Source organism: Tamandua tetradactyla, chromosome 19, assembly GCF_023851605.1.
Source record: "Tamandua tetradactyla isolate mTamTet1 chromosome 19, mTamTet1.pri, whole genome shotgun sequence".
NCBI lineage: Eukaryota > Metazoa > Chordata > Mammalia > Pilosa > Myrmecophagidae > Tamandua > Tamandua tetradactyla.
The window spans coordinates 8,667,447-8,681,980 of record NC_135345.1 but is presented as its reverse complement, the minus strand read 5'-3'; the positions used below and the strand labels follow the sequence as shown (position 1 = coordinate 8,681,980).

Sequence of the window (14,534 nt, the reverse complement as noted above, 5' to 3'; positions counted from 1 at the left end):
TGGGATCCATGGTATTTTTTCTTTTGTCTTTTTATTTCTTTCTCTGGAGTGATGCAAATGTTCTAAAAATGATGATGATGACGAATACACAACTACGTGATGATAAAAACTTGAACTGTGCTCCACAAAAACAACTTATTATTGAAGGTCCCTATTATGGGAATGATTCTGACTTTGAGACAGTGGGCCAGCAGTGTGTTCGGTGCTGCAAAGCATTTTTGGAAAAGTCACAGTAAAGATGCACCCATTCATTGCTGAAGGCAAGCAATGATTAACATCTTTACTTTTCAGTCTATTAAAGTTTAATGTCTCATAGCTTAAAAAAAAAAAAAAATAGATGGGCGGGCCACGGTGGCTCAGCAGGCAAGGACGCTTGCCTGCCATGCCAGAGGACCCGGGTTCGATTCCCGGTGCCTGCCCATGTAAAAAAAAAAAAAAAAATAGATGAAGCCAAAGTGAATCAGAGTGGATCTTAATCCCATATAACTGAGTCCTTATAAAGGAGAGGAAATTTGGACCTGGGTAGGAGAATGGAGGGTACAGAAGGAGGCAGAGATGGAGCCAGGGATTGCTGGCAAGCCACCCCATCTCGATTTCAGATTTCTTGCCTCCCAAACTGTGAGCCAGTAAACCCCTGTTGTTGCAGCCCACCAGTCTGCAATATTGCTTGCAGCAACCCTGGAAAACCAAGCTATGGGTGCCCCTTTTCAACAGGAAAGCAAACGCTTTCCCACAGAACTTCCAAGAAGACCTGCATATGACGCTCGCTGACCAGGACTGGGTCTTGTGGTCTCCCTAGCTGCAAGGGAGGCTGGAGAACCCAGGGTTTACCTTTCCAGCCTCTCTAGGAGATAAACAGAGGGAGGGAGCTATGGTTCACGTGCTGACTGGTAAGTCGACCTCCAGCATCTAGCCCGGCACCTCGGTTACGTCATTTGGAAAATAGAGGGAAAATAATATTCACTATTTGAAACTATAGTGAAGATCAGAAATGAGATAACTGGGGCTCAATCAGTGGCAATATTAATATATCTGCATCTCCACCCATTTGTCTGCCATCTGCCCTGTCCAAAAAGTATTTGGCTTGGGAAAGTAGATAAAGAAGCAAAAACAGAGAACTGATCAGTGTGGATGTGTGCAAGGCACCTTGCTCAGAAGGCTTCCACTTCATTGGCTTTTAGGTCTTGGGGGAGAGTGTAAGTTTGTCCTCCAACTTGCTAGACATTGGAGAGCAGCCACTTGGCCAGCGTCAAGGCAGGGCTGGGAGAGCCCTGCCTTGGCGTTGGCTGTTCTTGGCTCAGATCTGTGGTTAAAGGCGTGGTGTCCCACCATCCTGCCGTGGTGACACTCAGCCTTATTATCTGTAAAATGGGGTGCCGGCCCCATAGGTGTACCCTCAGCACAGTGCATTGGAACCCTGTAAACTGCAAGCAGCACTGGTTCTCCTGCTCCTGTCATCAGAAAGCTGCAGTAAGGACACCTCCCAACCCCGACACTGTGGCATCCTAGGTTTAGGAGGAGAGGGCAACACACAGAAGGGCCTCCGATCCAGTAGGAAGTTTCCTGGCACTGGGGCATCCAGGACTCCTGGCTGAAAGGTGACCCAGTTATTAATGAAAGCTCCGGAGATGAAAGCTAAGACATAATCCACCCCTGAATGGATTCAGAAGGAGCAGATAATGGGACAATAAAATTAATCTTGTAGAAAAACACAATTAGCTGTATCATTTATAAATCTCATCTCCTTACACACGGAGCAAAGCCAGGGAGCGAGGCGAGCCTGGGATGCTCACAGCTCCACTTCTCATTTTGCATGGATGGATGCAGCTTTCACTGGGAAAATATTTTCATTGCATATCCATGGGTCACTGTTGGAGGCTTCAAAACGCTCTTCAGCAGCCAAGATGACCCAGGGAACAAAACGAGCGGCTTGGCCCCCGCCACCTCCTCCACCCCACGTTTCTCACCAATTCTAAGTTGCTTGGACGCAACTGAAGCACCATTGATGGAGAATGCACCCCCAGGGGCTCAGTGGTAGGCCTGGGTATTTCTGCCCTCCCCCCACCCCACCCCCAAGCTCACAGGCCAGGGGGGATGCACGGAACACAGACAAATATCTGAGCCAGGAGAGACCCATCCCCAAACCCCCACCTCGCAGCTGTGCAGCCTCGAGCAAATGCTCAGCCTCAGTTTCCTCATAGGTAACATGCAGCTCAAAGGGATCCCCCCCCCCCCACACCAACTCCCATGGCTGGAGCTGGATTCCTTGAGGCAAAGTCTGCAGGGCCTGTGGCCAGTCCCCGGAAGCTGTGAGGCTCCCACCTCAGGGAAGTGTCCTTTACTGGGCACGTGCAATGCTTGAGGTTCCGGGAGCTACAGAAAATTTGGTGGCATCTTACTGGGTTCCCACAGTGACCTTCCTCTCTGAGGAGTAGGTGGGGGTCTCCGAAAGGTGGCGTGTCTTACTTACAGCTGGTAAGGGGCCTCCGTCTGGGAGGGAGCTGTGCCCAGGTTAAGGGGGGCTGTAGGGACGGGAGAGGGGAGTCCCAGCCAGAGGGGCTGAGAGGTCAGTGGGGTGGCGCCGATGGAGGGAGGGCCACTTCTGCTCTGAAATCCCCAGTTTTTCTCCAGGCACCTGGTCCAAGTTCCACACTGACTTTCCTCCGAGCTTTATTCCCCATCACGACCTCCTCCAGCTCTGTGACACCTCCCAATCCAGCCAGAGGTGGGGACCTGCCTTACACACCCTCACACTCCTTTCCTAGGTGTGCGAGGCATGCAGAAGTGCACATACACACATGCAAGCACACAGGGCACACCTGCACCCACATGCACGCATGCCTGTATGACACACATACACAAAAGGATGCACATCCACACACGTGTACATCCACACAGCCAGAAAGTCATACATCACAGCTGCAGGAGCTGGACTCACAATGGAGCCAGGGGCACTGAGACCGACCCCCTGCGGTTAAGCTGGTGCTCTGCCACTTAGTTTGGACAGGTCAGTTTCCCCATCTGTGAAATGGGCGTCACGGTACTATCCACCGCACAAGCACATGGCCCACACAGTGTTTTACTACATTGGGTGTAGACTCTTATCACAGTGCCTGTCACAGAAGTGCTAGAAAAGTATTAGCTTTTAGTTTATTTATTTTAATTGTTTTATTTTTAGTATGCCTCCAAATGGTCCCCTCCCTCTCCTGTCTCCCCCTCCCCATGGCTTTTTTTACCCCCCTAACATCCCCATGGCTTTTTTTACCCCCCTAACATCTCTTTTTATTTTAACGCTTTTTTTATTGTGATATATAGCATATATACAAAAAAAGCAATAAATTTCCAACATGTTTTAACAAGCAGTTATAAACAGATTTTAAAATTTGGAATGAGTTACAGTTCCGTGATTTTTCTTTTTTTTTTTTCCTAGCTGCCCCAAGACACTGGAGACCAAAAGAGACGTCAGCAGTCATACTCATTTGTTAAATCCTATCTTCTCTGTTATATTCCTCCTCATCTTTTTTTTTCTTTTTTTGTGAAAAATACCACATATACAAAAAACCAATAAATTTCAAAGTACATCGCAACAATTAGTTGTAGGACAGGTTTCGGATTTTACTATGGGTTATAATTCCACAATTTTAGGTTTTTACTTTTACTACTCTAAGATACTGCACACTAAAAGAAATATCAATATAATGATTCAGCAATCCTACTCATTTGTTAAACCCTACCTTCTCTGTATAACTCCACCAACACCTTTGATCTCTCTCCCACTCTTTAGGGATATTTGGGCTATGCTCATTCTAACTTTTTCATGATAATATGGGATAGGGATAATATGGGATGAACTAGTTGATATTCTGGAGAGGCTGGCCCCTCTGCATTACAGGACTGACCTGGTTCAGGGACCCATCTGGAGGTTGTAGGTTTCTGGAAAGTTACCCTAGTGCATGGAACATTTGTAGAATCTCATATATTGTCTTAGGTGTTCTTTAGGATTGGCTGGAATGGTTTTGGTTGGGGGTTGGCATGTGACTGTAGGTAGCAGTGTCTAACTGAAGCATGTGTAAGAGTGACCTCCAGAGTAGCCTCTCCACTCTACTTGAACTCTCAGCCACTGATACTTATTTGTTACACTTCTTCCCCCACTTTCGGTCTGGATGGCTTTGTTGATTCCATGGTGCCAGAGTCGTATCCATCCCTGGGAGTCCTCTCCCACGTTGCCAGGGAGACCTTCACCCCTGGATGTTATGTCCCACCGACATCTCCTTTTATAAATGGATATAATTCATATACCAGACTATTCACATTTTAAGGTACACTGGTTTCTAGTATGTTCACAAGGAGGCGTGACCATCACAGCTGCCGATTGCCAGCGGGTTGTCATCAACTCCAAGGTACTGGTTCACACCCGCCCACCGCCCGCCCCTGCCCTGACCACGTTGCTACTTTCGACTTCAGGCTTTGCCTATTGTGGACATTTCAGGGAAGTGGAATGAGACACTAGGTTTCTTTCATGCCTGGCTTCTCGCACTGAGCTTGTTTTCAGAGTTCATCCACGTTATAGCACGTTGGTATTTCATTGCTTTTATGGCCAAATGATAATCCAACGAATGGATAGACCACATTTTGTCATTCATCTATTGAACCCACTGAGTGAAATAAGCCAGACGCAAGAGGACAAATAACATATAATTCCACTTATATGAACTATCTGGAAGAGGCAAATTCCTGGAGGCATAAAGCAGAATAGAGGTTACCAGGGGCTGGGAAGAGGAGGCAGTGGGAAGTTACTGCTTTGTAGGCGCAGGGCTTTGTGGTGGTGCTGACACACTTTAGGACTAGATTGTGACGACGGCTGCACAACACTGCGAATGCAATTAACGCCACTGCACTGCATGCATGAAAGTGTTCTTCAAATGGCAAATCTATGTTACACAGATTTTCCCACAACAAAAAAAGACAAAAATGTGAAATATTAAAATATAACGTGTAAATACATTAAGGAAGCTATTAGGTCCATAGAGCTTACTTCCTCTTTTACAGCATCCTCCTATGGTTTGGTTGGTGGTTTGGTTTCCAGGTCCCCGCTGATGAGAGCCTGTATCTTGGAAAAGGGGGATGGGGTTGAGGTCTCCTTCGGTGTGGAGTGAAGGGGCCCTGCATGTGGCTGCTGGCCCAGCTCAGGGGCTGAGTGCAAAGGAATGAACCGGCTCTGCAAGAAGAGGTCAGATCCTTTCAATGTCCTCTGCTTGGGAAAGCAGGGAAATGTGCCTGGCTTCTTAGAATGGCTCTCATCGAAAACGAAGGAAAAAAAACAATCTCTGGAAAATCCACTTAGGGGATGCCCCACCCCCTTTCCCCAGTTGGACCAGAGAAATGAGGGGAGCCTGCTGCCAGAGGCAAGGTTATAAATTATGGATGTAGCAACAGCAAAAGAAACATGTCAAGGTGGTCCAGAGTCCTAGGACTTCCCGGGCCTGTGGGTGGGTGCTGGCCCATGTGCTAAATTCAGTTCCACCGGAGGCCACACAATTCCCAGCCCCAGATGCTCGACCGGAGACGTTAGGGACCCAAATGCCCATTAGGTCATCAGCTGAGCGGCCCGAAATGCAGTTCGCCTTTTGCTCTGTAATCTCTGGCACACTCCGGAGAGCCGATGAATTTTAGACACTCTCCCAGGGACTCTGGCTCCATAAAACATGGAATGAATTGCACTCATCCATCTGCAGGGGGTTTAAAAATTCAATAATTAATTCAAGCTCACGGTGGTATTATTGTTATTCGAATCTGGCTTTTCTGCAGTTATTTCGGCAAAGTACTTTTATAATCATTTACCGGTTAAATAATTTAATACGAGGTATTGCTACAAGCTAGAAACCTGGTTCTTGGCTGGTGCTGGAATATATATTGGAATGTTTACGATAAAAGCAGAGGCAAGCGTGGAATTAAATTATATGGCCCTTGTCATTTATTCCCCAGGTAACCGGCAATAGCTTACTTGCCCTCTACGTGCCCTCGATAATTTTGGTTCTGATTTATCCTGGGCCATTCTAATCCTGGTGACAGCAAACCAAATGAGAGGGAGACGTTCGAAATATATATATTTAATTTTTATTAGAGCAGTTGTTGGCTTATAGGAAAATCATACAGAAAGTAGAGTTCTTTCATATTCCCTCCCCCCACCCCTTGCTTCCCCTATTATTTTAATGTTTTGCATTAGTGTTGTACCTTTGTGACGATTGATGAGCCATTATGATGTTATATTATTAACTGTAGCCTATAGTTTACATTAGGGTTCACTGCTTGTGTTGTACAGTTCTATGGGTTTTAAAATTGTTTATCTTGGTAACATACACAACATAAAATTTCCGATTTTAGCCATTTTCAAGTACACAATTCAGTGGTGTTACATTCACAACATTGTGTTGTCATCTACCCCATTTATTACCAAAACTTTCCCATCACCAAGAGGGGGGCCTTGAAGCTGGAGTGTAATCAAGTTGTCATTCTGGGCCAAATTCTTTGGTATAAAGAAGGGGAAACTGAGGCCTAGGAGGGGCTACAGTTTGCCCAAGGTCACGACTCTGTCAGGATTCTCTTGGGGTGAGGGGAGAGAATGATGTCCGGGCACGGCCCAGAGCATATCCAGATTCTGGGATCAACCCCTCCCTCTCTTTTGGGTCTAGGTAGAGCTCAGATCAAGGAGGAGAAACTAAGGCAAAGCTAGGTTCTCAGATTCCAGGGCATGGGTGCGGGGCAGGACCGGGCTTGGGTGGAGGTGGGGAGGGGGATGCCTTTTTGGGTGGGTGTCTACAAAACTTTGAAGGTCACAAAATGTCTGGTTTTGTCCCTTCTGCCAACATAGTTTTCCAGCTTCACTTTAACAACCATATATCGTACCAACTATTTACCATCCAAGCCTCAGTGGCCTCATCTCAGAAATGGGATGATGACAGACTCTACCCTAGACTGCATGGGGGGAAGTGCATGTGATGTGCTTTAGTGCTTTGTCAGCATTTGCTGCATGTTAGCCATTCTCAGTGTGCCGGACTCCTTTACCATAAAATGGGTCTAACAACATCTGCTCCTTCCATTTTAGCGCTTATGTAAAGCTAAAAAAGAAAAAAATGATGGAAAGGAAAGTAGTTCACTGGCCTCTTCTGATTCTTCATCTCTGGGTAGAGGGGGGTAGGGGGGGTGTCAAGGGAGAGATTTTTTTCCTTAAAGCTCTAGGGAAGGTCCAGGCAGGGAGCAAATAATGTGCTCACTTAGTTCTGTACCAGGATGCCAAGAGGTGGCAGATGCATGCCGAAATAGGGCTCTTGTGGGGAGGTTTTGTCTCAAGGGGGTTTTTTGTAAAGGTGAAACCAGTGGGCTACACAGCAGGCACACACCTGCCCCGGGCCCAGCCTGGGCCCAACTCTGCCAGGAACCTGGTGGCCCAGGATTCCTAATTTGACTACTCTGAGCTACACAGAGACTCATCAGAATACTCTGAGATCATCTTTGTCACTCGGAGGGCTGACACACATCCACCGGCTCGCCCTGGCTCTTCCCCTTGACTCAGGCATGAGCTACTAAGAAAGAGACTGTACAGGTAGATATTTGGAGGTCAAAGTCATAGTAATAATAATAGCCAAATCAGGCACTGGTTTGTTGTTGTTGTTTTTACTATAATTGTAGCTCATTTGACTCTCACAACAGCACTCTGATGGAGGTATTACGATATCCATTTTATAAAAGGGGCAATGGAGGTACAGAGAGGTTAAGCCATTTGTCTAAAGCCACACAGCTAGGGAGTCGGAGAGATGGGATTTGAAATCAGCCCACAGCTTGGCCTCCATGTCACACCACCTCCTGCAGTAGTGGTCTGGACTTCAGCCAGGAGGACGAGGGAAGTCGCTGACGGGAATGACACAGTTGGCCTCGAGTGTTAGGAAGCTGAATCTGGCTGCTGCTGGTAGATGGCTGTGGGGTGGGGAGGTGGCTGCTGCCATTGTCTGGCATGGTGATGGGGGTGTGTCTCTGGGACCAGTAACTCTAGATGTAAACCTAGGAGAGTCATTGAAAAAACCAGGATATGTGTCTGAAATCCTTGGTGGCTCTCAAGTTACGGATGGCTGCTGCTAGGATGAAACTATTTTCAGAGGGAAGACCAGGTCCTATTGGTTTTACTTTTTGTACATTGTAGAAAGATCTCAAATCTGTTTATCCCATCACACTCTTGCAGCCTCAGCCCCCTCCATCTCAGCTTAATGTCTGGCCTCGGCCCTGCCCCTCCCAGAACCATCCGCAACTGCCCTTAAGTCACATGGGTTTCCCAAATCACTGTGCTCTTGTCTTGCTGCCTACAATGAGCTGGATGGTAGCCCCCCAAAATATGGCCATTTTCTGGTCCCCAGAATCTGTGACTATTACCTTAATGGTAAAAGATGAGACTAAGTTAAAGACTTTGAGGAAGGTCTTAGTGAGTATTCCGGTGGGCCCTAAATCCAGAGACAGGTGTCAAGAGAAATTTGACAGATGGAAGAGGAGGTGGAGAGATGATGCTGCCACCAGCCAAGGAGTGATGACAGCCCCCCGGAAGTCAGAAGGGTCTCTGGAGAAGGCACAGACAGGCTGACACCTTGCTATCGGGCTTCTGGCCTCTAAGACTGTGAGAGAATCCACTGCTGTGGTGTAAGCCACCAGTTTGAGGTCATTTGTTCCAGCAGCCAGAGGAAAACTGAGACCCACCTTTTGGCCATGCCATTCCCCTGCCTAGATGTGGCGGCCTCACTGCACACATTGTCTGCTGACCCCCCTCTCCCTGGGGATCCCCCATGGGCTCCCTCCTGAATCCCCAGTCTCCAGGCTCCTCAAGGCGGTGGATTGGCCTCCCCGCTGTGGGCTCCCAGCTCTACCCTAGCCCTCCTCTCTTGGCGATGCTGTGTTTACCATTTTGATTTCTTGTGGCCTGGAGCTTCTTGTAGGTGGGCTCATGTCACGTGCATGTTACGTTGCCTGGGCTTTTGCAAGATGTGGCAGAGTTTGGGTGTAATTTGGGGCACCGGGATAGCCCCCAGGTGAGTGAAACCCCACAGAAGGCAACACAGAGCCCCATGGCCAGCACCAGCCAGAACCCAGGACAAGGCAAAATAGAAAGAAGCAAATGTGACTGTTTGCAGTCTCCTGGAACATTCACACTCCTTCCAGCCTCTTCCTCCTCCTGAACACAGCATGCTTGAGAGAGAGGCAGGGGGTCAGGCACGGAGTCCAGGATGTCCCACCCCACTGTGGCCTGGGTGGGACCCTGGCTGCAGCATGGGGGGTGTGGGGTGGCCTGCCCCGGGGTCTGTGAAATGCCTGGAGCTGAGATGGGGTCAAGGCCAGTCCCTCCTGGATGCCCACAGTTTCTCTCCTGAGATGATGTCCATCCTTAGTTGAGTCATCTGCAGGCTAGGGCACCCCAGGGATCTGTTCAGGCTGAGCTGGGGCAGGTTTCTGTTGCAGGAAGGTGTCAGGGAGGTGGCGTCTGTGGTCCCACGTTAGAAACTGAAGCCAGAGGATGGCATCTCAGGCCCCGGGACTCAAAGGGCTTTGGGCTGTGGAAGGATGCTTGGCAGGGGCCTTCCGAGGTTACTCAGCCCTGCCTGAGACCTGGAGGGCTCCGACCAACCTGCAACCTCCCTGGTAAAAGGGGACGGGCCCCTGGGGGAATTTTGAAATCAGGGCGCGTGGAGGGGGCGGGGTAAGGTTCGCAGACTGGGTCTGGGGCAGAGAGAGGGCTCAGGTGCAGCGGCGCGCCCTGCTCGCTCGGTTTACCCGGGCTTTTCTCCCAGTTCTCCGTTGGCAGGTGGAAAACGTGGGGCCTTCAGGCCTCCGCGGCGCCAAAAGGGAAAGTCAGAGGGGTAAAAGCAACGACCTTGGCGCGGCTGGCGAGGGTGGCTGCCGCCTACTCTGTGCACGCGCGGGGCCCGGCGCTCGCCATAGCGGCTCCAGGAGGGGCCGTTTTTCTCCAGTCGCTTGAGCAGCCGCCTTCCTCCCGCTCTGGGGCCCACACGGGTTTTGCTCTCGCCCCCACGCCCCTCTCGGCAGTTTTCCACCTGGTGAAGCCGGGTTCGAGATCTGCAAGGTGCGACCCTAACCTGGGCAACAGCGTCAGCGGTCCTGCTCGGGGCGCGCGGGACGGGGCACACGCATCCATTCATTGCAGGCCCACGCCTCGTCCGGGCCGCACCGCGCGCCCCCACACCCCCTCGCCCTCCTGTGGGCTCCCGGTGCTCCCGGCTGCAGTTGCGGCTGCCGCGGCGTGGGGGAAAGGGGGGAAGGAGGCTTGCTTCAGACGGATGAAAACCTTCCTTCTGTCTCGGACACAACGCATCAGGCACCAACCCAAGGCGCCCCACACCCGGAATACCGCCTCCCCCCGCATCCCGCACTACTGAAAATCGCCCCCCTCTGATCCCATCCATGGCCCCTTTACCTAGGGACGCGCCCACTTTTCATCATCCCCCACCCAGCCAGCCCTCCAAGCATTAAGAGGACGCTCTGCTATCTACCACCGTCCATCGTGGAAAATCCCCCCAAACCCTCCCCGCATCCCTCCGCATCCCCAGCTTGGCGCGCCGGCGGCGGGGCACCCCTCTCCTCCCCGCCTTTGGGAATCGCTCCACCCTTAGGAGGCACCCGACCTCCTCCGCTGGAGTCGCCTTCTGCCCCCGCAGCCGCCCCAGGGTTGCGCAGCCCGCACCCCTCTCCCCCAGCCCGCACTCCTCTCCCCCAGCCCGCACCCCTCCGCCGTCCCTTGGGTCTCCAGCCGCCGGGTGCCCTCCCGCGACTCAGAGCCTCGCCTCCAGCTCCCAGCCCCGACGGGGTGGTGGGGTGGTGGCGCTCCCATCCCCCTCCTCATCCCCGCCCCCCCAAAACTTGGGGCGCGCGCGGGGTCCCCCGGGAGCGCCCCCTCCCTGCCAGCCCGCGATCCTTTGTGCCGCCCGGGCGAATGCGCTGCGTCAAGGCGGAGGCACTGCCGCCGCCACACGCCCACACTCACCCGCGCACAATTAACCCCCGGGAACGGCAGGAAGGGAGGCGGCGAGAGGGGGAGGAGGGGAGCCCGCCGCGGAGCCCAATCGCTCGGCTCCCCCGCCCCGGCCCCGCGCGCGGCGCCGCCTCCGCCATTGCTGCCAGCAGGAGTAGGCGACGCGGAGCTTGGAGCGCGTCGGAGCCGAGACCTGCCAGAGCCGGGCGTGGGGTAAGTGCCCGCGGGGACGCCCGGGGACGCCGAGGCTGGAGCCCACCTGCCGGGCGGCGGGGAGTGGGTTCGGGGGTGTCGGCTCATCTCCCCTAGCGTGGGGCCACAGGGGGGCCGGTAGACGGGCGGGGCGCCCCGGCGCAGCGGCCCGGGGACGAGGGACGCGTCTACACCCGCTGCGCTAGAACGGCACCCCGCCCCCCCCCCCCCAACTGCGGCGCGCGCCCCTGCGCCCGGCGCTTTTGTCCCGGGCACTGAGTCTATAAATACACAGCACCCCCCCCCAGCCCCCCATCGCGTCGTGACCACCGCGTCCTCAAGACTCTCCCAGGCGAGCTCGCGGACGCCCCGGGATAGGGGTGTGGATTGAGGGGAAAGCCCCCTAACCCGGGCCACGGGTGGGTGTGGAAGCCCTCCTCCCTCGCCGCAGCCTGAGTCCCGCTCGCGCTGACTCCCGCCCGGTCCCGCACTCCGCAGGCGGCAGCCTCGGGTCTCCCGGAACGATGGTGAAGTTGGGGAACAATTTCGCGGAGAAGGGCACCAAGCAGCCGCTGCTGGAGGATGGCTTCGACACCATCCCCCTGATGACGCCCTTGGATGTCAATCAGCTGCAGTTCCCGCCCCCGGATAAGGTAAGGGGCCCCGCGGCATCCCCGCGCTGCGGGGGGCGCACCCCCAAACCTCCTGCAACAAAGGAAACGCGCCGCGTGCGCGGGGCGGGCTTGTGCGGGCAGAAGGAAGCCCCGGGCGAGGACAATGTGGCCGCGTGGGATTGCGGATCGGATGCTGGGGCCGCCTCCCTCAGCTGCCGGCCCCGTCCTGACAAAGGAACGCCGTCCTGGAAAGCGCCCTCGTTGATTTTCGTGGGAGGCTTGCTGGGAGCGGTCCCGGGCCCCGCCGCCGCCACCCCCTGCCCTGCTCCTCCCTGCCCCGGCCCGGGTCCCAGGGGGCGCGGGGGTCTGGGTGAGGCCCGAGGGGCGGGGCTGTGGCCGCCAGCCTGCACCCTCCCGCGTGGTGCAGCTGATGGGCGATTTGCCCCCATTCAGGTGGGGCGGCCCCTCTCCTCGGTCAGATGGATTCCCGCCCCCCCCCGGGGGGATTTATCCCCTCCATTCCCATTTGAGTCCCCCCTCCTCCATCTGGGCCAGGCTGGCATCGGAGAGTGTGTGCTTTTCAAAAGAGCCTCTTCCTTTCTTTGTTTCTTTTGTGAAATGTCTAAATAAGTGCCTGCCCGGGCCTCAGGACTGATCCAGCCGTAAACAACCGTTCTATCACGGGTAATAATTTCCGGAGCTAACACGAAAGAAGGTACACATACAGTTCGAGAACCTAGACAGCTGTATTACAGAAGTCAAAATCTGAAATAAACCCCAGCACCCATCTGCCTACCTCTGCTTCTTATAAACCATCCCCAGTCAGATAAACTCACTGTGTTCCCCAAGGGCATCCACATTTACTGTCTCATTCAGCTCCTGGGAAGAGGGTCTGGCCCAGGGCTTCCGGGTCCAGCCTGGTCCCTGGTGACAGCTGACAGGGACAGGGCATGGGGATGTGCGTGTGTGGCTCCCCACCCGAGGACATGGTGGCTTCCTTTATTCCCGCGACAGACCCTTCCAGAGCTTACTCAGCTCCCCAGAGTGGTTTTGGCTCTTCTCTCTTCAGGCTGTGTTTTGAGATGGGGGTTGTAAGGGAGGCAGGGGATGTTTGGTGTAGGGGGGCGGGGTGGGGCGGTGGGGCCAGGGAGCAGTTGGCAGTCAGGTGTTTTAGTTTGGTACAGGGGGATGAGCTAGTCACCAGGCTCTGGTGGGGCCGTGCTGGGGAGCTGACAGTCCACGCTGGGCCTTGCTGGGTATAGCTGGAGGCCCTGCTATGGCTTTGCCCTTCCTTGCTGAGGTGTCAGACTCACCCAGTTGGCACAAGCTGGCTCTGCTGCCCCCAGCTCCCCGTCCTTCTTCGGCCCCCCAGCTTCTCCAGCTGCCCAGTTTTCAGCTGAGGAACGGTAGGGTGTATGCTGGGAATGCTGCATCCCAAAGCAGCACCTCCAGCCTCCACTTGGCCCGAGCCTCTTCTTTTTGCCCTCAGTCTCATCCATTCCCAAACCACTGGCACCCCAATGCCCTCTCCCAGAGAGGGGGACTTTGGGGAGGTATAAAATCCTGGCTAACTAATCAGACTGCCCTGAAAGGTAATGAGTCTCCCATCTCTGGAAGCATTCAAACAAAGGGTGGCAGCTGGCAGGGATGCTACTGAGGAAGGAATTCCAATAGGGGCTGATTGTTGGGCTAGAAATTTCCAAGGTGATGGGTGAGTCCCAAAGACCCAAAGAGTTTACGGGACATCCCAAGGTCACATGGCTGAAGTTTACAATTCCAAGTGCAGAGGATTCTGGAGTTGCCTCTTGCCCCTCCCCACTGTGAGTCGGACACGGCCCCCCCCCCCCCCCCCGCCCATTCCCTCCCTTGACCTGAACAGCAACATGTTGCTCACAACCAGGACTCAGGGAGACACTGCCCAAGGTTGCAGGGCTGGGAGGGCCAGTTACACTGTTTGGGTTGTAAATGCACCCCGAGGGTGTACACGGTGGGGCCCAAGTACAATAGGGACCGGGGGCGTGGGCCTAGCAGCCATTTAGCAATCACCTTAGTTGACATTTGTTGGTTGCTTCTAATGTGCCAGGCACATTCTATGTTCTTGACAGGTTTAAATCTCTGTGAACTCTGATAATAAGGTAATTATCATGATTCTCCCCATTTCACAGCTGCAGAAATAGAGACACTGAGTTTAAGGGACTTTTGCCCAAGGTCACCCAGTCCCTTTAGTGATACATACATATAGATTCCCAGGCTGATGAAATACTGACCCGGTTCAGGGTCCCCACATCCTCGGACAGGGCTTGTTGTTTCCCAGGCCCTGAGTGGCCAAGTGTAGGCTCAAGGTCACACAGCTCTGCAGGAGCAGCTGGGATTTGGGGTCGGCATGTGATGCACGAGCACCTGCTCTGAAGCGTCCACTCTGCTCCTTGGGAGGCCGGTGCCTCCCAGGTGGGTGCCCAGGCAGGCTTGCTCTAGGCACTCCCAACCTTTCCAGGGCAGGATGGCCGTGGGAAAAGGATTGCAGGGGAGGGGAAGCCAGCCATGTGCTACAAGTCTTTGACTTTGGGGATTACTGCTTGGTGACACCTGGCAGGGGCTACTTTGTCTCCGGATCCCAGCTCCCCGTAAGAATTCCTCTGGCCGCCCCCCTGGGGCTGACCCTCAGGATTTACTGGCTGCTCGTGCTCTGCCCTGGGTCCTGC

General features: G+C 53.6%; 1 protein-coding gene across 3 annotated transcripts in view; it reads left to right on the top strand.

Moving 5' to 3' along the window:
- The window catches only part of NSG1 (neuronal vesicle trafficking associated 1), a 62,791-nt gene that overhangs the window by 16,830 nt on the left and 31,427 nt on the right, over positions 1 to 14,534 (top strand). For 2 of the 3 annotated variants that reach the window (XM_077136376.1, XM_077136377.1), the window contains exon 3: positions 11,717 to 11,871. In XM_077136376.1, coding sequence (XP_076992491.1) covers positions 11,743 to 11,871 — 129 coding nt within the window. In that variant the 5' untranslated portion in view covers positions 11,717 to 11,742. Of the gene's footprint in view, positions 1 to 11,152; positions 11,240 to 11,716; positions 11,872 to 14,534 lie in introns of those variants that run through there. The other variant, XM_077136375.1, reaches the window with a different exon arrangement.